Source organism: Ranitomeya variabilis, chromosome 4, assembly GCF_051348905.1.
Source record: "Ranitomeya variabilis isolate aRanVar5 chromosome 4, aRanVar5.hap1, whole genome shotgun sequence".
NCBI classification, from domain to species: Eukaryota; Metazoa; Chordata; class Amphibia; order Anura; family Dendrobatidae; genus Ranitomeya; species Ranitomeya variabilis.
In genome coordinates this window covers 552,384,684-552,407,808 of record NC_135235.1, presented here as the reverse complement: position 1 = coordinate 552,407,808, position 23,125 = coordinate 552,384,684, and the positions used below count along the sequence as shown (strand labels likewise).

Sequence of the window (23,125 nt, the reverse complement as noted above, 5' to 3'; positions counted from 1 at the left end):
ATGACTGTTAGATGAGAAGAGATTGCAACAGTGATCAGTATAAAACATTCAATTTCATTCGTTAAACATAAAAACAATCAATATAAAAAGACATGTCAAAAACACTCTGAAAAGGAAGGGGAAAAACAGCAAAAATTGAGGAAATGAAAAAAGGAGGGGGCCAATGGATGTGTCAAATATGGGATTTGGATGTTTCGCCCTCAGTAGTTTTCCCCCAGCAATTCGCCGCCAGCAGTTCGCCCCCTGGTACATTTACTTCACCTGTGGGAAGTTATACCATCCAGCTGCCATACCATTACCCCAGAGGACCCCTTAAAGCAGCGTCGCTCCCTATTGCCCGAATACCACAGGTGGCGTCACGAACAAACTTTATTCTTAAACTCCCTTTAAAGACCTTTCCCTTTACTTGGGCACCCAGTGCCACCGACCGGGTCGCAGCCACCGTGACGTCCCCTTCAAGTACCGGACCCGGTACCGAGTACCCCACTGCCCTGGCGGGCGACTCAACTTGGCGTCACAAACAGGATGTACCCTGGGACCAACTGCTGGGGGCAAACTGCTAGGGGTGAAACATCCTATAACCGTCAAATATAAAGCCAGTGGTAAATGCTATAGAAAATGCAGTATCAAGCAAAAAGAGCCGTTCCCAAGGAATCCTTAATGCAGGTTGATAATAATTAGAGAGAGTAAATGCAACTATGGCTATTCTATAATATCCTCATGAATAAGGCTCCCAAGGAGAAAAGCAATGTGAAGAGTATGGCATGACAGAGACAAAGATGCCATAGCATACGCTGCACATTTAGTAGTCATGCATGTAAAGGGCTTTCCTAGGCATCACAATCCCACAAAGATCCCAAGACCTTCTCCACATTAAGCATAGTTGCTGAACATATCCAGATTATATTACCTGAGGTATAGAAGAAGTAGGGAGACAGTGGGACAAGCCTTGTTCCCCTTACACCCGACTACAACTCTGAAATGCCCAGTTATGTAGCTGGATCTGAAATCTGAAATGCCCAGGTAGGTAGCCAGATCTGAAATGCCCAGGTAGGTAGCCAGATCTAAACTCTGAAATGCCCAGGTAGGTAGCCGGATCTGAAATGCCCAGGTAGGTAGCCGGATCTGAAATGCCCAGGTAGGTAGCCGGATCTGAAATGCCCAGGTAGGTAGCCGGATCTGAAATGCCCAGGTAGGTAGCCGGATCTGAAATTCCCAGGTAGGTAGCCGGATCTGAAATGCCCAGGTAGGTAGCCGGATCTGAAATGCTCAGGTAGGTAGCCAGATCTAAACTCTGAAATGCCCAGTTAGGTAGCCGGATCTGAACTCTGTCATGCCCAGTTATGTAGCCGAATCTGAAATGCTCAGTTAGGTAGCCAGATCTGAAATCTGAAATGCCCAGTTAGTTAGCCAGATCTCAAATGCCCAGTTACGTAGCTGGATCTGAAATGCCCAGTTAGGTAGCCAGATCTCAAATGCCCAGTTAAGTAGCTGGATCTGAAATCTGAAATGCCCAGTTAGGTAGCCTGATCTAAACCCTGAAAAACCCAATTAAGTATCCCTATCTGAATTCTGAAATGCCCAGTTAGGTAGCCGGATCCAAACTCTGAAATGCTCAGTTAGGTAGCCAGATCTGAAGTCTGAAATGCCCAGTTAGGTAGCCGGATCTAAACTCTGAAATGCCCAATTAAGTATCCCCTATCTGAATTCTGAAATGCCAAGTTAGGTAGCCAGATCCAAACTCTGAAATGCCCAGTTGAGTAGCCGGATCTGAAATGCCCAGTTAGGTAGCTGGATCTGAAATCTGACGTGCCCAGTTATGTAGCTGGATCTGAAATCTGAAATGCCCAGTTAGGTAGCCAGATCTGAAATCTGAAATGCCCAGTTAGGTAGCCAGATCTGAAATCTGACATGCCCAGTTAAGTTGTCGGATCTGAACTTTGACATGCCCAGTTAGGTAGCCGGTTCTGAACTCAGCATCTCCTGCACTCTCATACTTTGTGAATGGACCCAGGGCTCATATGCGCTGACATTGATCTATTCTTACTGGGCATTTTAGGCCCCTGTGCTCAATGCAGAGGGACTCCTAGCTGTCAGGTCCCAACATTTACCAAGTTATCACCTTGCTATTTATGGGAAAGCCCTTTTAACTATTTGTTTGGTTTCCTATGGGTCCCTTTGTCTCCAGACTCCATTCGGTGTAACAAATATACGTCTTAAAGGGGTCAAACTTTTTAAACACCTTTACAACTTTGTAGTTTAGCTAAGAAAGGTTCCCTATCTGTGGTGTATTCAAATGGCCCCAGGGAGTGGGATATGGGGAAATGCTGAAAGGGAACCTTTTTACATCCAGTAATGCTATTTACCTGCAAATATAGTAGTAATGTGCAGTTAATAGCATTTAAATCCTATTTAGATGCCTTACTAGAGCAGCACCTACATGGAGAATATGGTGTTTTTTCTCCCTGCAGCCACTTGCTTCCAGTCATGGTGGCGGTGCAGGGAACAGTCACCACTCACAATACTGTGAGTGCAGCTATAGTCACTGCCCTGAACAGTAACTGACAGCCTGCTCTGCAGTGTGTCTGCAGCATGCGTGTGAGCAGGCTGTCAATCAAAATGTCTGGAGGATTACAGCTGCACTCACAGTATAGTATTCGGTGACTGTAAAAAAACAACCCTGCACTGCCCCAATGACTGGAAGAGAGCGGCTACTGGGGAAATAAAATGTAATTTCCTCCCTGCAGCCACATACACAGGCTTTAAATTCTATTTATCTTTATGTTACTACTATACTTACAGGTAATAATATCATTTCTTGACAGGACAGGTTCTCTTTAATGGGGTCTCTCACTGTAGAGCTACTCTTTATATTTGGTGTGATACATCCGGATGTATCTTTCTCTCTTTCCATACTCAGATTCGGAGGCTAATCGTGAATTGGCGCAGACAGGACATTCTGGTATCTCTAGTGGAAGCTGCCCTGGAACTCCTGAGATGCGGAGGAGGCAAGAAGAAGCCATGCGGAGGATAGCAGCACAGGTATGCCACTACCCAATATGGTGACCTCTTAGTAAGAAAGTCTAGAACATATTGAAAGAGAAAACCTTCTCAATGATTTCACGACTTAAAATAATAATTGTGGAATGAAGGAGGATATCAGCCCTACATTTTTCTTACACAACCTTTTTACTTCTCATCGTATCTTGTCTTCCTCTTTACATCGCACAACGTCCTCTGCATTCATGGACCAGTTAGCGGGTGACATCCCCAGCATTGTCCTGGTGCTCGTTAGGCAGTGTGCTATTTAACGAGCGCCCATGAATTGAGATGACGCGCGCTGACAGACTAGGTGCGGAGGGGAGAAAATTATATTCTGATGAAATCATAGCAGTATTACATGGATTTGGTCAGGAGCAGATGGACTGTCATATTGTGTTATGTTTTTTGTAATCATTAATTTATTCTTTTCTGTGTTGTCTGCTTTTATTCTTTTCTGTGTTGTCTGCTTTCCTCCTTTAGGTGGTGGCATATCACTACTGCCAGGCTGACAATGCATACACGTGCCTAGTGCCTGAATTTGTTCACAACGTGGCTGCTCTGCTGTGCCGTGCACCCCAGCTAGTGGCTTACCGGGAGCAGCTCCTACGTGAGCCACATCTACAGAGCCTGCTTAGTCTAAGATCCTGCGTGCAAGACCCGGCTGCATCTTTTCGAAGGGGAGTTCTTGAGCCACTTGAAAATCTATACAAAGGTAAATGATCACTTTTTTATTAGTATCCCTGAACCATATTTAAAGGGGTTACCCCACCAATGTAAATAACACTTCTAGACGCATCATTATGGGAGTGATGGAGGTAGAGCTGAGCACTTTCTCATAGAAGTTAATGGAGCGGTGATTACACATAACATAGGAGACTTAAGAACCCATTGTGTTGATGGATGGGCCCAGTGGTCGGACTCCCAGTGATCATACATTTATCATTCTTGCTCTTGAAAGATCAGTGAAATTATTTTTATGGGAAAACCCACAGTCTATTAATTTTTACTTCTTAATAGTGATGAGTGAACGTGCTGGGATAAGGTGTTATCTGAGAATGCTCGTGTGCTAACTGAATGTCTTCAACGTGCTGGAATAATATGTTTGAGTCCCTTAGCTGCATGTCTCATGGCTGTCGAACAGCCGCAAGACATGCAGGCTCAGGTACTCAAATGTATTTTTCGAGCACGCCAAAGACACTGTTAGTACACGAGCATTCTCAGATAACACCTTATCCCAGCACGTTCGCTCATCACTACTTATTAATTTGTTACAAACCCAATGTATTTTTTGTTATTATTGTAATTTTTATTGAAATACAAATTTCATTTTTTACAGGAAAAGAAGGAAAAATTTGCCATTTAAAATTTTTCATTATCATTTATAGGTTGTCAACCAATCTTATTCTATAATAATACTTTAGCTCACAAACAAACACAGACTCAGACAAAAGGAAAAGGGAGGGATATGTGGAATGTTCTGACATTAATATCCATCTCATAGAGGTCATATATATTTAACATGGCCTAAAAGGAATCCCAAGGTGACCAAAAAAGATTAAACCTCTACAGTATTGTCATTAAGGGTTGCCCGGTATCCAAGTCCCTGATATCTTTGATACGACAATATAGATCTAGTTGGGACGAACCCAATGTGTTTTTGTTTTTTTTGCAAAAAGCCCCTTCCCCATTTTATGTAATCACTATTGTCATATACGCCTACACTTCCTTCTCTTCCTCAATTTCAACACCTATTAAATTACTCTTAATGGTAAACCTGAATCCACCATTCTAGTGATCATAGGGGTCCCAAGGAACAGACCTCCACTTGTAATTATGCAACACCTATCCTGTCAGCCTGGTGCTGAAATTGCATGATATTTGAAGGCACCCGTAGAATAGGCTGCCAAATCCGCCAATATTGACGGGTTCAGACTCCAGTTTATGTATGTGGGTCCCCGACAGATGTTCTCAGGAGAGATAAGGATCCAGCATGTCTGGCACTGGCTCTTTAATAGGGAACATGGTAGCGCTCAGCCGAGTGTATGAGAAAGGGAGCTGCCAACAAAACGATCGGATGAACCATCATTTAGGCGACAGCTTACACTACAGATTCTTGACGTTCCCTATGTCATCTGGCATCCGTCCACAAGGCTGATTTGGTTAACATGGGCACCACTGACTAATACTGTTATTTTGGACAAGAGAGTACAGAGACTAGGCAGTCAAAGCCCCTGATTTGACCTGTAAACCGTGCAGAGGGATTAATCAAACTGCTCAGCATCTGGATGTTTCCGTGCCAGACGTACTTACAGAAATACAGATTTGGCAATTAGTGTTCATTTAATGACTTTTTGTTTTTACTTTGACTTTCATTTAGAGAGAAAGATTCCAGATGAGGATTACATTATCCTGATCGATGGGCTGAATGAAGCCGAGTTCCACAAGCCAGACTACGGAGATACCATTGTGTCCTTTCTAAGCAAGATGATAGGAAAATTCCCTCGCTGGTTGAAGCTGATGGTTACTGTGAGGACCACCCTACAGGTGGGTCAGACATTTCTTACCATTCTATCTCATGGTCTTCATATTTCTCCACATGTTCTGAATTTGACCTCCTGTTACAACCACAAATTACATAAATCTTCAGAATAATCCTTAACTATTTGTCCATCTTTGATTCTCCAATGTATTATCTTTTATTGTCCACTAACAGGAAATCACCAAACTTCTCCCCTTCCACCGAATTTTCTTGGATCGACTAGAAGAAAATGAGGCCATTGATCAGGATCTTCAGGCCTATATCCTGCAACGTATACACAGCAGCTCTGAAATCCAGAACAATATCTCACTCAATGGAAAAATGGACAACACCACATTTGGAAAACTTAGTTCCCACCTTAAGACCTTAAGCCAAGGTTCCTACCTATACCTGAAGCTTACGTTTGACCTCATAGAGAAGGGCTACTTGGTTCTTAAGAGCTCCAGCTACAAAGTGGTTCCGGTGTCACTGTCCGAGGTGTATCTCCTGCAGTGTAATATGAGGTTCCCAACACAATCCTCCTTTGAGCGGGCCCTTCCTCTTCTCAATGTTGCTGTGGCCTCTCTCCACCCATTGACGGATGAGCACATCTTCCAGGCCATCAATGCGGGCAGTGTGGATGGAGGTCTGGAGTGGGAGGATTTTCAACAGCGCATGGAGAACCTTTCTATGTTCTTGATTAAGAGGAGGGACCTGACCCGAATGTTTGTTCATCCATCCTTCAGAGAATGGTTAATATGGAGAGAAGATGGAGAGAAAACCAAGTTTCTTTGTGATCCCAGGTAACGCTGGCTTATATGATTTTTGACAAACATTTAAAGGGGTTGTCCGATCATAAGATATTGGTGATGTATCCCATCAAGATAACTTCTCATTATCAGATCGGTGATACTTCACTGATCAGCTGTTAATAGCCCTGGCGTTGGTTAGATATGAAACTGAACGGACACTGTGGAGTACAGCAGAAAAGCTCCTATTCCAGTCTAAGGATACAACCTTGATATCTTAAGACCGGACAATTCCTTTAAATTGTGTAATTTAAATGTTTTACATCTAATTAAGTTCCTAGAAAAATACTTGGCATGCTTATACTAGGCTTAGATCTGTCATTACTAATCTTACAACCACAGTGGGTGTTCAGAATAATTGTTCTTCTCCTGGTGAATTCCTACATCCATTCCTGTACCAAGGACATTTAGTGTGCGAGTCTGTACAGTATTCCGTAGTTCTCTAATGCAGAAGTACCAGGTCGTGGTGCTGGTGCTTTTGATGCAGTAGTGTCTGAAGCAAATACTTAAAGGGGATGTTGGCTACTAGGACTTGTTTGGCGCCGTAAAATAATAAAGCATATAACCCCTTCCCGCGATGTCGGCACTGGCTTTCCCAGGGCTCCTGTGCAGTTGTTGTGACACGTGGTGCCCGGCGCCCAATAAGTTCTGGTGCCACTGGCCCCGTCTTTGGATACATCAAATGTGAAGAGGAAGTCCGGGCTGCAGCAGACTTCCTCTTCCTGATCAATTCGACAGTAGACGGGGACAGTGACGCCAGCTCTGTTTGGGCGCTGGTGTCACAACAACAGCACGGAAGTGCTGACACCACGGGTACGGGAGATGAGTATAAGCTTTATCATTTTATGAGGGCCAATCGTGGGGTGTGAAAGTGTGCATATACCCTTAGGGGGTGGTTTCAAGCACTATATATGTGGGTTTTTTTTTTTTGGGGGGGGGTGGAGGTTGAAGGAACACCACTGCAATTTTTGTAGCCAAAGTTAGAAGTGTATTCAAGAAAGGCCCTCACATTGATTTCTAGAGCATTGAACATAATCGGCAAGTGATATATGCTATAGCACATATGATGATGCCCCCTGGATTGTGAACACGTCACATTGTGTCTGCAGCAGCTCTGCCAGGAATATACTTATGACTATACAGTGACTAGGGCCATGATGACGACCTCCGTGCACGTTGTAAATACTTACAGAAGTAGAATCTGCAGTAGCTAAATTGACTTCTGTACCATTTTTGTTGGGTTTTGAATCAAATCTACACATGTGATACGGCCAATGATGCGCTGTCATTATTGTTCTAGGGTTTCCTCCATAGAGATAAGCACAGCAATATTACAGAGATTAAATTGAGTATATAAACTGCTATTAATCCATCTGATCCTCCTTGTATTGGACCTTGACTGATGGGCATCGAGCATATTATGTAATGATGGGAGATGAGCAGATGTATTGCCAATGATTAATGCTATGACTACAGCAATGCAGACCCTCCCGTCCTTCTCTTTGTGTGCTTATATTATACATCTCTTTTTCTAGCTGTTCATATATAACTGCTATATATATATATATATATATATATATATATATATATATATATATATGTATGTACGTACTAGATGGTGGCCCGACTCTAACGCATCGGGTATTCTAGAATATGTATGTATGTATGTACGTCGCGCTGTGAGTGGGGGTTAAACTCCACGCCAGTATCGCTGATTGGTCGTGCCCGGCTGGCCGATCAGCAAAGCGTGGTTCAAATCTGGCGCCAATTTGCGGCCGGACTCCGCCTGTCGCTGATTGGTCGCGGCCGGCCGGGCACGACCACTGACCGAAGCGGTGTTTAAATGCCGCACCAATATCGCTGATTGGTCACAGCCGGCCGTGAGCTACCAATCACTGAAGCGGTGTTTAAATTCCGCGCCAATATCGCAGATTGGTCGCGGCCGGGCATGACCAATGACCGAAGTGGCGTTTAATAGCACCATTTTGTATTTTTTTTTAATTATCTTTAACAGTATATCTTTTTACTATTGATGCTGCATAGACCGCATCAATAGTAAAAAGTTTGTCACACAGTGTTAATAGCAGCGTTAACAGACTGCGTTACACCACGTTATGCCGCGGTGTAGTGGACTGCTAAAACGCTATGTGGGTGGCGGGCGATGACTGGGGGGGGAGTATGGAGGGGGCACTGACTGCAGGGGAGTAGGGAGCGGCCATTTCGCGGCCGGACTGTGCCTGTTGCTGATTGGTCGCAGCCGGCTGGCCGCGACCAATCAGCGACTTGGGATTTCCGTGACAGACAGACAGACAAACAGATGGAAGTGCCCCTTAGACGATTATATATATATGTTATATTATATATATATATATATATATATATATATATATATATATATATATATATATATATATATAATGTATATGTATGTATCCCTCTCCCTAACCATCACTGTGTGTGTGTGTGTGTGTGTGTATAATATGCATACATATATGTGTATAATAATCTCGATATATATATATATATATAATCAGGTAATGTATACAACAGAACCATATATAGCTGAAGGAAGCGTCGTCTTAGCGCAGGATATATCATTTGTGTGTACACCCTGCAGGTCACATATGAATAGCTTAATTAAATCCTGTGCTAAGACGACGCTTCCTTCAGCTATGTTTGGCTGTGTTGTATACGTTACCTGAGTCATCCTGGAGAATGGACGACCGGCCGAGAAGTGGAGTGTTCACTGGTCTTGTAAAACTCCCTGTTGTGTTAATGGCCATAATGGTCACACCAGCAGCCTGGTGCCTGGCTCCATGTACCGCCATGCTGAGCTGCTGATGGATGTAAGTGATAACCGTACATGTTGTCCTCAGGAGCGGACATATCCTGCTGGCTTTCTGGTTCTCTCGTCAGGAGGGGAAGCTGAACAGGCAACAGACCATCGAGCTCGGCCATCACATCCTGAAAGCACATATCTTCAAGGTACGGAGCTGGGAGTCTATTCACATTCACTTCAGGCTGTATTTTACATATATGTAACCTTGACTTTCATTACAGTGATTAGAATCTCCCCAAGTGCAGGGATAAGACCATGGTGACGTTCCCTTCTGTATGAACAACAATAAAATGTGATCTTCTGAGACAATCTTCATTTACGTTGATACAATGGCTGTCAGACAGAACTGGTGCAGATACACTGCCAGTGTTCTCCATGGCCACTTGTCACATTGTGTGCAATGTTGTCGTAAATGAGCACTGGGACGTGCAGTGTGACTACTTACAACATGTACGTTATGCTGGCAGCAGGGTTTAGGTACTAGTCATGACATATGAAGAGAATATTTAGGTGTGAGGTAATAACAACCTAGCCCTATTCAGAGAGGAAGCGGACAGGAAGTCTAGCGCCAACTATTGGACGTAGAAATCCTAGACGTTAGAGGTTGTCTGGTATGAAACTGTGAAGCTACAAGTCTGCAGTTGCTGTATGTGACTGCAGACTTGTTAACCCTGAGAGGATTCTCTGGCCACATTCTGATTAGACTGTTTCTGGCCTCTCTCAATACACTTACATAGGTCGAGGCTGCACCCATCTAGTCGTAATGTGGCCGGGAGTATGCATATCACCGTGCGTGGGATAAGAGGATCCACAAGTCTGCAGTCACATAAAGTGACTGCAGACTTGTAGCTTAATGGGGTTGTCAGCGACAAGGACAATCCCTTCTTGATTTAAATGTTGGGCCCTGATAAAATAAAGAAGCTTATATTCCCCTCCCGTGCAGTTCCAGCGGTGTCTGCACTCTTGGTCCCGAGGCTCTCGTGTGGTTGTATGACACGTGGTGCCCGGCACTCAATCAGCGCTGGCGTCACTGTCCACACCTTCGGACGAATTGAACGTGAAGAGGAAGTCTTGGCAGTGGCTGATCTCTCCCTTCCTCGTACCAAAGCAGAGTCAGTGATTCCAGCGCTGATTGGGCGCCAGGCACCACGTATCATACAACCGCACGAGAGCCCTGAGACCGCAAGTACCGTCACCTCTGAAACGCCGGAACAGGAGGTGTGTATAGGCTTTTTTATTTTATCGGGGTCAAACATTTAGATGAAGGAGTTGTCCCTAGCAGTGGACAAGCCGATTAAGACCGGACATATCCTTTAATATCAATACTTTAGTGATCCTTGCCACATGACTTGAGATAAGAAGCCAGACCAGGCATTCAATTTGCAGACACTTGTTTTGGGGTGTTTGCCTCTCATCATTGCAAAGCTGGAGGTTTGATTTGGCTAAATGAGAGACCTCTGGTAAGAAGCCAAAGGGGGATATTTCTTCTTGTGTAGGTTGCCAAGCTGGTGTAAGAAAATTAATAGGCCATGCAATTTTTCTCTGGGAAATTAAAGAGAATCTGTCATGTACAAAAACGCTATTAACTTGCAGATATGGGATTTAGCGGTTAGGTTATGGCATTAGAGGCGACTGTCAGTGCTGGGGCACAGTTACATTCACCACTATGTATTCCAGAGGAATGAAGCGAATTTCTGCCAGGTAGCCAGACTTTGTGTCAGCCCCAGGCTGCTTCAGAATGCTATTACCTACAGATTAACCCCACATCTGCTGGGTAATAGTGGTTTTTATACATGACAGGTTCCCTTTAAATATGCAGTCCAATTGATGTCGCTTAAAGTCCTCTTCCTCTCTGAGGAGTCTATTTAGATACTTAAGTTCCCAGATGAGTATTGCATGGCCTATAGATCTCCTTATGCCCAAAAAGAGGAACATTACCCTTTATACATACAGTCACATGTCCCAAAAATAGAAGTTCATGTAATTCATCTTTCTTAAGTAAACCTTATGGTATTGTAAAAGGTGATTTCCTCGTAATTCCTCTATAACCTTCCTGGGATGAGCTGGCAGCGATTAGTGGTCTTCTCTTCTGTTATTGGGATGCAATAGCTCCCCCTATTGCACGACAGTGGGAAGAGTCGTATGAGACCGTACGGTGTATCTGACATCTCCATGTACTGTATCTGTACTCTGGTTCCAGCCTGCTGGAATACAAAGAGGATATGAAAGATTCCATAGTATTCGGAACACGAGCCGAAAGATTAAATCTCCCGGGTGAGGGGCATTAGGAGGTCTCGTCAGCGGTACTAAGCTCTAAGCCTCCCACAGCGGCTCCTATTAGTTTTACTAGTGGCTTTGCAGAAGAGGTTTGGCAGCCATGATTTACACTTCTGTCTGCTCTCCCTTTGCTCGCTCCGATTGAGTGGGGGGAGATGGGAGGGTTAAACTTTTTGCAGGCTGCTCTCATCGTTACTATAATCGGGGCAGTTGCTATTGGTGGAGGTTGCCTATAAAGTGTTTTGCGTCATTAACATCCTAAGGACTCAGCTATGTTTTAATTTTTGTCCTATTTCCATATCTTTCTATGTATCTATCCATCTATACAGTATGTTTAAAAAAAGTGAGTACACGTTTCGCATTTTTGTAAATATTTAATTATATCTTTTTATCTTTTCATGGGAAATCACTGATGATATGACACTTTGATACAATGTAAAGTAGTGTACAGTTTGTATAACAGTGAAAGTTTGGTGCCCTCTACACAGCCATTAATGTCTAAACCGCTGGTAGCAAAAGTGAGTACCCCCTAAGTGAAAATGGTCAAATTGTGCCCAAATAGCCATTCTCCCTCCCAGTGTCTCAGGTGTGAATATGGAGCACGTGTGTAACATTTGTCGCTCTCACACTCTCTGATACTGGTCTCTAGACTCCTCATGGCAAAGAACTCTCTGAGGGGCTGAAAAATAGAATTGTTGCTGCACATAAAGAGGCTATAAGAAGATTGTCAACACCTTGAAACTAAGCTCCTGCTCGGTGGCCAAGTGGTTTAATAAGATAGGTTCCACTCACCATGGTTGACCACAGTTGAGTGCACGTTCTCAGCATCATATCCAGAGGTTATCTTTTCAAAACAGACATATGAGTGCTGCCAGCATCCTTGCTGCAGAGGTTACAGGGGTGTGAGGTCAGCCTGTCAATGCTCGGACTATACGCCGCACACTGCATCACATTGGTCTGCGTAAATGTTGTCCCAGAAGGAAGCTTCTACTAAAGATGATGCACAAGAAAGCCTGCAAACACTTCACTGAAAACAAGCAATTACATGGATTACTGGAACCATGTCCTGTGGTCTGATGAGATCAAGATAAACTTAGTTGCTTCTGATGGTGTCAAGTGTGTGTGGCTGCAACCAGATGAGGAGTACAAACATAAGTTTGTATTGCCTACAGTCAGTCAAGCATGTGATGGGAGTGTCATGGGTTGAGACTGTATCAGTGCTGCTGGCTGTCATTGAGGAAACCATGAATGCCATCATGTACTGTAACATACTGAAGCAGGGCATGATCCTCTTTCTTCAGAAACTGGATAGCAGGGCCTGTGCCATTATAACAACCCCTAACACACCTCCAAGACCACCACTGCCTTGCTAAAGAAACTGAGGGCAAAGGTTCTTTACTGGCCAAGCATGTCTCCAGACCTAAACCCTACTTAGCATCTGTGGGGCATTGCCAAACGGAAGGTGGAGGAGCGCATGGTCCCTGACATCCACCGTGATCCACAGCTCCGTGATGATGTCATGGAGGAGTTGAAGAGGATTCCAGTGTCAACCTGTGAAGCTCTAGTGACCTCCATGCCCAAGAGTGACACTTTGGGCTTCACAATTTACACTATTATTCAAGCTGTACACTGACTAGTTTACATTGTATCAAAGTGTCATATCATCAGTGTTGTCCCATGAAAAGATATAATAAAATATTTACAAAAATGTGAGGGGCGTACTCACTTTTGTGATATACTGTATATATATATATGTGTGTGTGCGTATGTATGTATATATTAAAACAGCTTTTAAAAACATTTCAACTTTTCAAAAAAAAGTTTTTTTTCTTACAATGGAAATGATTTAACAGAACCCCACTGATCCCCAGTACAGGGGTCCTGAGCCCCCTATTCCTCCTCTCTGTTTGACCTGAGTAAGAGCTATAAATGGAGTGGTGACAAGTCAGCCAAATACCACGCTACTTATGGCAGCCCCATAGACTCTGAATGGGGCAACATAGCTCATACTTGAGTAATAGTTGATTTAAGCTCCTCTTTGCTGCAATGGGAGAAGTTAGAAGATGTAGGGGATGCAGGGCCCCCCGTAAGTAGGTGATAGGTGTTTATTTATTTTTATTTTATTTGTTTTTGTGTGTGTGTGTTTTTAATTGCAAACTTAAACAATTTTATAAAAATGAAGATGCTAAAAACCCAAATACCCCATGTACAAAAAAATCAACCTCACACAGAACATATTAAAGTGTACCGCTACGATATGGAAAGTCTGGCATATAGTAGGAATAAAGGAGAAAGGTTAATAAGATTAGTGATAAATTTGTAGCAAATCTACACCAACCCCCTACTTTCTATTCCAGAAGACCTAAAGTAAAGGCCCCGTCTCACATAGCGAGATCGCTAGCGAGATCGCTGCTGAGTCACAAGTTTTGTGACGCAACAGCGACCTCCATAGCGATCTCGCTATGTGTGACACGTACCAGCGATCAGGCCCCTGCTGCGAGATCGCTGGTCGTGTCGGAATGGCCTGGACCTTTTTTTGGTCGTTGAGGCCCCGCTGACATTGCTGAATCGGTGTGTGTGACACCGATCCAGCGATGTCTTCACTGGTAACCAGGGTAAACATCGGGTTACTAAGCGCAGGGCCGCGCTTAGTAACCCGATGTTTACCCTGGTTACCAGCGTAAATGTAAAAAAAAACAAACACTACATACTCGCCTTCTGATGTCCGTCAGGTCCCTTGCCGTCTGCTTCCTGCTCTCACTGAGATCCGGCCGTACAGTGAGAAGTGAGAGCACAGCAGTGACGTCACCGCTGCGCTCTCAGTGTACGGCGGCTCAGTCAGAGCAGGAAGCAGACGGCAAGGGACCTGGACACCGAAAGGCGAGTATGTAGTGTTTGTTTTTTTTGGTAACCAGGGTAAACATCGGGTTACTAAGCGCGGCCCTGCGCTTAGTAACCCGATGTTTACCCTGGTTACCGGGTGCTGCAGGGGGACTTCGGCATCGTTGATGACAGTTTCAACGATGCCGAAGTCGTTCCCCTGATCGTTGGTCGCTGGGGAGAGCGGTCTGTGTGACAGCTCCCCAGCGACCACACAGCGACTTACCAACGATCACGGCCAGGTCGTATCGCTGGTCGTGATCGTTGGTAAATCGCTTAGTGAGACGGGGCCTTAAAGGTACCTTCACACGAAACGACATTATAACGATATCGCTAGCAATCCGTGACGTTGCAGCGTCCTCGCTAGCGATATCGTTTCGTTTGACACGCAGCAGCGATCAGGATCCTGCTGTGATGTCGCTGGTCGCTGAATAAAGTCCAGAACTTTATTTGGTCGTCCGATCGCTGTGTATCGTTGTGTTTGAAAGCAAAAGCAACGATACCAGCGATATTTTACACTGGTAACCAGGGTAAACATCGGGTTACTAAGCGCAGGGCCGCGCTTAGTTACCCGATGTTTACCCTGGTTACTAGCGTAAAATGTAAAAAAAACAAACAGCACATACTCACATTGCGTCCCCTGCAGTCTGCTTCCTCCTCTGACTCAGCGCCGCAAAGTGAAAGTGAAAGCAGCACAGCGGTGACGTCACCGCTCTGCTCTCACTGTACGGCGCTCAGTCAGTCAGGAAGTGGACGCAGGGGGACGTGAATGTAAGTATGTGCTGTTTGTTTTTTTTAGATTTTACGCTGGTAACCAGGGTAAACATCGGGTTACTAAGCGCGGCACTGCGCTTAGTTACCCGATGTTTACCCTGGTTACCAGGGGACCTCGGCATAGTTGATCGCTGGAGAGCGGTCTGTGTGACAGCTCTCCAGCGACCAAACAGCGACGCTGCAGCGATCGACATCGTTGTCGCTATCGCTGCAGCGTCGCTTCGTGTGAAGGTACCTTAAGACAAAGAGGGCAGATACACAGCCTTCAAGTTAATTGTCTGTTTAAATGGAGTCTGTCACGTCCAGAAGTAATTTGCAGGTAAATGGCATGTAAATCCTGAGGTAAGGTACCTTCACACTAAACGATAACGATAGTGATCCGTGACGTTGCAGCGTCCTGGATAGCGATATCGTTGTGTTTGACACGCAGCAGCGATCTGGATCCTGCTGTGATATCGCTGGTCGTTGCTGAAAGTTCAGAACTTTATTTGGTCGTCAGATCGGCGTGTATCGTCGTGTTTGACAGCAAAAGCAACGATGCCAGCGATGTTTTACAATGGTAACCAGGGTAAATATCGGGTTACTAAGCGCAGGGCCGCGCTTAGTAACCCGATGTTTACCCTGGTTACCATCGTAAATGTAAAAAAAACAAACAGTACATACTCACCTTCTGATGTCTGTCACACGTCCATCGCCGTCTGCTTCCTGCACTGACTGAGCGCCGGCCGTAAAGTAAAAGCAGAGCACAGCGGTGACGTCACCGCTGTGCTGTTAGGGCCGGCACTCACACAGTGCAGGGAAGCGGACCCCGGGGGACGCGAATTTAAGTATGTACTGTTTGGTTTTTTACATTTTACACTGGTAACCAGGGTAAACATCGGCTTACTAAGCGCAGCCCTGCGCTTAGCAACCCGATGTTTACCCTGGTTACCCGGGGACTTCGGCATCGCTGGTCGCTGGAGAGCTGTCTGTGTGACAGCTCTCCAGCAACCACACAGCGACGCTGCAGCGATCGGCATCGTTGTCTGTATCGCTGCAGCGTCACTTAGTGTGAAGGTACGTTTAGTGACTTACTGGAGCAGCGGCTACAGGGAGAGAATGACGTTCTGTTCTCCCTGCAGCTGCTTACTGCCAATGATCGGGGTGGAGGTGCTGGCAGAGGTTACAGTCACTACTCAGTCTCTATTGAATAAATTCATTGTAGAAATTCACTGAGTCGTATCAATTCCATATGCTTCAATTCTGGAATTTATCATCCTGAATCCAACATGTTCACATTTTGTGTTGCTGAAGAAGCAAATTTGGGACGTACACAATGTGCATTTGCCATTTTATGTTTCGTACATTCCTTGCACAGGACTATTCTGACAAGTGTCGTTCTCTTAACTCAGGGTCTTAGTAAGAAGGTCGGTGTCTCCTCATCTATCTTGCAAGCACTTTGGATTTCCTACAGCACAGACGGCCTTTCCATGGCACTGGCATCTCTAAGAAACCTCTACACTCCCAACATCAAAGTAAGAAACGGTCACTGGGAACGATCCTAGGACTGGACAGCATGAATCGAATCACTCGGCTCTGTTGGGGACTAATGATTGCTGCCTTACTGACTCATTCACTAAACAGTATATGACCTGGGGTATGTGTACAAGACTTTTCGCATTGGGAGATGTGTGCATAGTTTACACCACATCTGGTAGACTACAGTAGTAGTTCTAGATCATAAAGGTCCATACTAGCATCGCGTCCTCCTGTCCTGCGACCACGCGTCCTCCTGTCCTGCGACCACGCGTCCTACCAGAACTGCACACGTAACTTTGGTTATGTCGGCATTATTCCTGCCGCTAAGGTTCTCTCTGTGTAATGAACAATAAAAGATTATTACATTATTCATGTGGGAAGGTGAACCTGGCGCCAGCATGCAGTGTGCAGTTGAGTCTGCAGAATGTGCCAGCTTATTAGATTTTATGAGTCCTCACATGTCATTGTGTTGGTTGTTTGGCTCATGAATAAACACAGTAGAACAGGACTTGCCGGGTTAGTCCCATGTAACAATATATGTAGATGTAGAAATTGCTAAATTCTTTTTAAAACAAGTAACTTTGCAATTTTCTTTTACATTAAAAATCTTCTCCATTCCCAAGATCAGGGGGATTTTTTTATTACATTGTTTACTGCTTATTGTCTAGGTTACCAGCCGCCACTGCACTGAAGCAGGCGGGGATCACAAGAGTGCACTTTTAGCACTGAATCCTAGCCAGCTGCACTGCTACTGCACTTCTTCAGTACCGCAGAAGCAGAGCTGCGTCATTTTGGGAGAGTTCTGACCAGCAGCACAGCCGCGCCAACAGCCGAATCATCAGTCACGATTATGGGACAAGTCATTTAAGTTACTGGGCCTTTGACGGGTTATTCCGATTTTGGATATTTATGAAAAGCACATCTACAATATTAAAAAGAAGAAAAACAACAACAGGGCCCTGTCTAGCGCTGCTATGAATGGCTGAGCGTGCGTGGCCCAAAAATAGCCTTTCTCAGCTATTTTTAAAAACGGGGAGTGCCGCACATCCGCTGCCACCTCTCAATTTACAGTGGCACAGAGCAAAGGGCTCATTATGTCTTCATTTTATTAGCTGGCTGGGAATATACATTTAAGATTCATATCTATTTCGTTGTCCCAATGTAAAGACTGAAAAGACTGCACCGCACACACCACGGCGCCATATAAAGTCGGACTCTGACCAATCTGATTTTAATGGCCTATTCTAGTGATAGTGTCATCAGTATGAACCCCTTTACGTTGTCTAGTGCCTTCACCCAGCTTTCTATTCTCCTGCAGGTGAGCCGCCTTCTAATCATGGGGGGAGCCAACGTGAACTACCGCACTGAAGTGCTGAACAATGCCCCTATCCTGTGTGTCCAGGCCCATCTGGGATACACAGAGATGGTGGCGCTACTGCTGGAGTTCTTTGTCAATGTGGATGCCAGTTCGGAGAGTGGCATGACCCCTCTAGCGTACGCTGCAGCCTCAGGTCATCTGACAATTGTCATGTTACTGTGTAAGAGGAGAGCTAAGGTTAGTATATGAGCCGTCATTAATAATATGTCTACAAAGGTCCCCAGAATAGAAATCTACTCTCTAAACTCAAATTACAGCAAAGAAATCCCTTAGGGTCTTCTGATAGATAAATCCGCTCCAAATAAAACAATGATCAATTCCTACCCGAGGTCTTTAATGAGGCAGAAGCCGTAATTACGTGCTGCCGTGAGTTAATTAGCTGGTTTGTTTTATTTCTGGGCGGCTGTATGCGCTCTCTGTATACGCCTGTAACACTGGCAAGGCCATGGCAGGACAGGAGTTGGAGGGGTTATATACAGCACAGGCATTCTGTCCTCTCCCCCGCATGTCCCAGAGCCTGGGAACCTGTCCAGACTTGCAGGTTAGTCACTTGACGGCGTTCTGGCAGCCAGACAGAGGGAAACACAATAGCGTTAGATCACAAGATTGTGTTCTGCCTTCTCCCTTAAGCATCTCTGTACTGTGTCAATAGGTGGATCTCCTGGATAAGAACGGACAGTGTGCGCTAGTTCATGCCGCTCTCCGGGGCCACCTGGAGGTGGTAAAATATCTCATCCAGTGCGACTGGACAATGGCTGGACAACAATCCGGAGTCCTAAAGAAAAGTCAAGCCATACAGCAAGCCCTGATCGCAGCGGCCAGCATGGGATACTCCGAGGTGAGAAGGAACATGGCCAAAGATAGGACATTTCCTTGCCAGGAAGGGTTTACATTGCCTCTGCTTTTCCTGCACACCCCTCGGTAGATATACCAAAGACTGAAATAACAATCAGGCCTGAACAAGACCGTTCCCGCTGCTCGCTCATGCTGGCCATGGCGGGAGATGTAGCCGTACATTCAGGTAGACACACAACTCATTTCCACCTCCTGAGATCCTAATAGCTGCACAATTGAAAACAAGACAGAACATTTCTTGTTCTCCGACTACACAAATCTACATTGACTTCTCCTTCTAAACTTAAAGGGACTTTTGTTACCGTGCACAGATCCGCTGCACGAGGTAATGAAATGTTCAGTACATCCCCAACATTTTTTTTTTCCCCAGATTGTCTCCTATCTTCTGGATCTACCAGAAAAAGACGAGGAGGAGGAACAGAGGGCTCAGATTAATAGTTTTGATGGTCTGTGGGGAGAGACGGGTAAGTGACGGGGCAGTGGTTTATGTTTACTTGCGATGCCACCTCTCGTATGCCCCTCACCACCTGATTCTTCTTTCCATCTCAATCTCCTCTGACAAGATTTTTCATCTGATTTCAGCTTTAACAGCTGCTGCCGGTCGTGGAAAACTCGAGGTTTGCCGCCTACTTTTAGAACAAGGAGCAGCTGTATCCCAACCCAACCGGAGGGGTGTAGTTCCAATATTCAGCGCTGTACGACAAGGACACTGGCAGGTAATTACAGGACTTCATTAATATGCCTTGTGCCTACGTATAAAAGTGCCGGGGTGGAGGACAGAACGATCTTTTCTCTCTTACAGATTGTGGACTTGCTGCTCACACACGGTGCAGATGTGAACATGGCAGACAAGCAGGGTCGTACTCCATTGATGACCGCAGCATCGGAGGGGCATGTAGCTACCGTAGAGTTTCTGCTGGCACAAGGTTGGTGTCCTTGTAGGATTATAATACTGTCACACTAGAGTCATAAGAGTTTTTTTAAGAACAAAGACAAATCATCTAGATGGATCATTGAGATCTGACATTTAAAAAAAGTACCAGGAAAAATAGAAAAATAATAATTTTGCAATATTTTATCAGGTGACACTGCATAATACTACATGGTCATATATGCCCAGTGCTTGCCATGGGATCTTATGTCACTGCGAATGTCATGAGGCATAATTGTTACACAGAACGAAGGAAGACTGCAGGGAGAGAAAAAGTCATTTGATGAGATATTCTGCTTTATATAGAGATTGTAGGCCTTTTTAGAAAATGTCTGTATTCCCCAAAATTATATGAAATGGGGGAACCTATATGCAGGTGTTAGTCTGTTAGGGTTGTTATTATTATTACTGTCATGAAATGCTAAAGTTTCCTGTTTCTTTAATGAAGATTTATAAATTTGCAACTATATTTTTTGGTGAGATAGCAGAGCCATATATCATCCTAATGAATGTACATTCTTTAGTCAAATGTAAAAACATTCAAATTGGCCCTAGACATGAGAAAACTGTCAATGCTGCTCAAGTTCTCCATAAACATTCATGCTCGGATTGGCTGATCACGCATAAGTGGCTGCCAGAAACCACTTAAAAATCCATCCTGTCCAATCCATCTCTCTCTGATGGCACAGGTGAAGGAGCCGTTGGGCAGAAAACCTACACATGAGGATGGTGCACAAAAAACCCAAACCCTCATCTTTCTGTCCAGATGAAATATCGCCACCCTCGCTGTGCAAGCCAAACTAATGAAATTAACAGCATGTTAGAAAAGAGTTTGGCTAACTCTGTTCTAATATTGGCACAGCTCTGGGAAATGGGAACGCGGTGGTTGTGTCCTTTTATCCACTTGCTAATCTATCATCCTGTCTTGAAGGGGCTTCCATCGGGCTCATGGACAAGGAGGGATTGACCGCTTTAAGCTGGGCCTGCCTAAAAGGGCATCTTGCCGTGGTGAGGTTGTTGGTAGAAAACGGAGCTGCCACTGACCACGCTGATAAAAATGGACGCACGCCACTGGATCTTGCAGCTTTTTATGGAGATGCTGATGTGGTAAGCCCATATTTTTTGCTTCCTCTAACTTTTAGGGATAAGGCGTTAACTACGTATGGATCTCGCCATTCTTTGTTACATAGAATTAGTAAAGCCGGTCTTTCCTCTGTATACAGGTGCAGTTCCTAGTGGACCATGGTGCGATGATTGAACATGTGGACTACAGCGGGATGCGCCCCCTCGACAGAGCGGTGGGCTGCAGAAACACTTCCGTCGTGGTGGCTCTCCTGAAAAAAGGAGCCAAAATAGGTATGGAGAAACGTGGTGACCTCCCACCGCTGCCACCTTCTCCTTGGTGGAGACAGTGGAAACGCAGCTGTCCAGATGTTAAGTTTCCCATTCTGTTTAATGTCACTATACGCAGGCTTGCATGTCCTTGTCAGCTTCTGCCGCATATTGTGGATCTGTCTCGATTTGGTCCAAAGACCAGAAGAGCGGCTATTAAGTAGAGCATGGATTGCATGTTGGCCAGCAGTGCCCCTATACGAGTCACAATTCAGTGATCGGCCGAGGAGAATAAGATCGCTTGTTAATCTCCGTCCCTGCGTGTTGTAATGTCCGTCACTGGTTAGCTGCGTCCCTCTGCGTCACCGCTGCTTGTTTATTATCTGCTGCTCAGACATTAAGCTTCTGTGCTCGCTGCTTTCTCACTCCTGCGACATGGTTTGTTTTCTCTCCTCCGTCACTCCATCCGTTACTCCCTACGCTCCCTCACTCACTACCTTTGTCACAATTGCTTTTTGTCAACATCTCATCCCTTCCCTTTATTCTCTCTGCTCCCCTTTTTGTCTTTTTTTTTTTTTAATGCTACACTTTTTTGTCCGTTTTTTCTTCAATCAACCTCTCTTCTCTGCTACAATTCCCATGTCCTCGCCTATATCTCTTCACTCCTTCCTACCATGTCTTTCTCATGATTCTACATTGCTTCCATCCCCTTTCCCCTCTTGTCTAACTCCTCATTTCTCACTTTTCTCTCACTTTTCTGTTTTATTCACAATTCTGCCCCTATTTGCTGCTTTAAGGCTGTCAGACCTTACCGAGCCGCCCAAAAGGTTAGAAGTTTGCTCACAGCTTTGCTCCGCATGCCTTACCAGATACTAAGCACCCATTCACTGAAAGACTAATTAATCTTCCCATTAACCTCCTGACATAGGTGCAGCATCCGGTGCATCTAACATATAGGCATTATGATATGGAAGCACATGAACCCCCTGGCGGATATTCATTTTGCATGTTTGTTTTAGATCCCTAGTGGCCATATTTGTGTCTCCATTTTGCGAGATGACAGACTTACAGATACTTTAATTTTAGAATAGAGGGAGGGAGAGGACTTGAACTTTAATACCACAATTTGGATGTAGCTATCCAAAAAGTCAATATCGACCCTTTAAAGAGAATCTGTCAGCAGGCTTTTGCTATGTGATGTGAGGAAAGCAGGAGGAAGGGTTAAAATTCTGAATTCAACGATGTGACACTTCTGAAGCTGTGTGCAGTTGTTTACCTGCACTGCAGGTTTATCACTAGGACATTATCATTGCTGTGACTAGCTGCTAGTCTGTCTCTCCCCTCCTGTGATAAACAGCTCACTGTCAATAGACTATGTACATAGAGAGCCTGGTGAGGGCGGGGTTAGCTTTCTCAGCTCTGCTTCATTCTAGTGATGGGTTATTCGCAAACAAACCGAGACAAAGAGCCATATCCCTGCTGTGGACGATGGGAGGTGGCACCCAGGTGAGGGCCACTAAATTCTCTGAATGGCTACATCATGCTGCTCTCAGATGAGGTATCAAAAACCTGGTGACAGATTCCCTTTATTGAGCCTTAACAGTCAACACATGATTTGGGATAAGAACCCAAATCAGAAACTCCATTTGCAGACACGTGTTTCGGGATGCTTGCCCCTCCTTAGTGTAAAGAAGGAGATCTGATTTAACTGGGTGAGTGGCCACTGATTGGTGGATTAAAGGGGAGCGTTTCTCCTTGTGGAGAATGCCAAGCTGACTTAAGGAGACTTGTAGGCTATGCAATGCTCCTCCAGGAATTTAAATATGCAAATAGCCTCATCAGAGAGAAAGAGCTCTTGAACGTTAGCGCCACCTAATGGATGTAAAAATCCTAAAAGTCAGTATCGACCCATTATCTAGCCTTGCCACGACTTGGGATAAGAAGTCAAACCAGACACCCCATTTTCAGACAC

The 23,125-nt window shown here is 44.9% G+C and overlaps 1 protein-coding gene across 12 annotated transcripts in view; it reads left to right on the top strand.

The window, feature by feature from the left end:
- TANC2 (tetratricopeptide repeat, ankyrin repeat and coiled-coil containing 2) overlaps positions 1-23,125 on the top strand; it is a 497,877-nt gene that overhangs the window by 462,530 nt on the left and 12,222 nt on the right. For 11 of the 12 annotated variants that reach the window (XM_077252678.1, XM_077252680.1, XM_077252672.1 and 8 more), the window contains 14 exons: positions 2,921-3,042; positions 3,523-3,754; positions 5,420-5,586; positions 5,756-6,363; positions 9,246-9,354; positions 16,531-16,653; positions 17,976-18,212; positions 18,688-18,873; positions 19,261-19,354; positions 19,473-19,606; positions 19,693-19,816; positions 20,753-20,928; positions 21,045-21,177; positions 21,951-21,980. In XM_077252678.1, coding sequence (XP_077108793.1) covers positions 2,921-3,042; positions 3,523-3,754; positions 5,420-5,586; positions 5,756-6,363; positions 9,246-9,354; positions 16,531-16,653; positions 17,976-18,212; positions 18,688-18,873; positions 19,261-19,354; positions 19,473-19,606; positions 19,693-19,816; positions 20,753-20,928; positions 21,045-21,177; positions 21,951-21,980 — 2,475 coding nt within the window. The remainder of the gene's footprint in view (positions 1-2,920; positions 3,043-3,522; positions 3,755-5,419; positions 5,587-5,755; positions 6,364-9,245; positions 9,355-16,530; positions 16,654-17,975; positions 18,213-18,687; positions 18,874-19,260; positions 19,355-19,472; positions 19,607-19,692; positions 19,817-20,752; positions 20,929-21,044; positions 21,178-21,950; positions 21,981-23,125) is intronic. The other variant, XM_077252679.1, reaches the window with a different exon arrangement.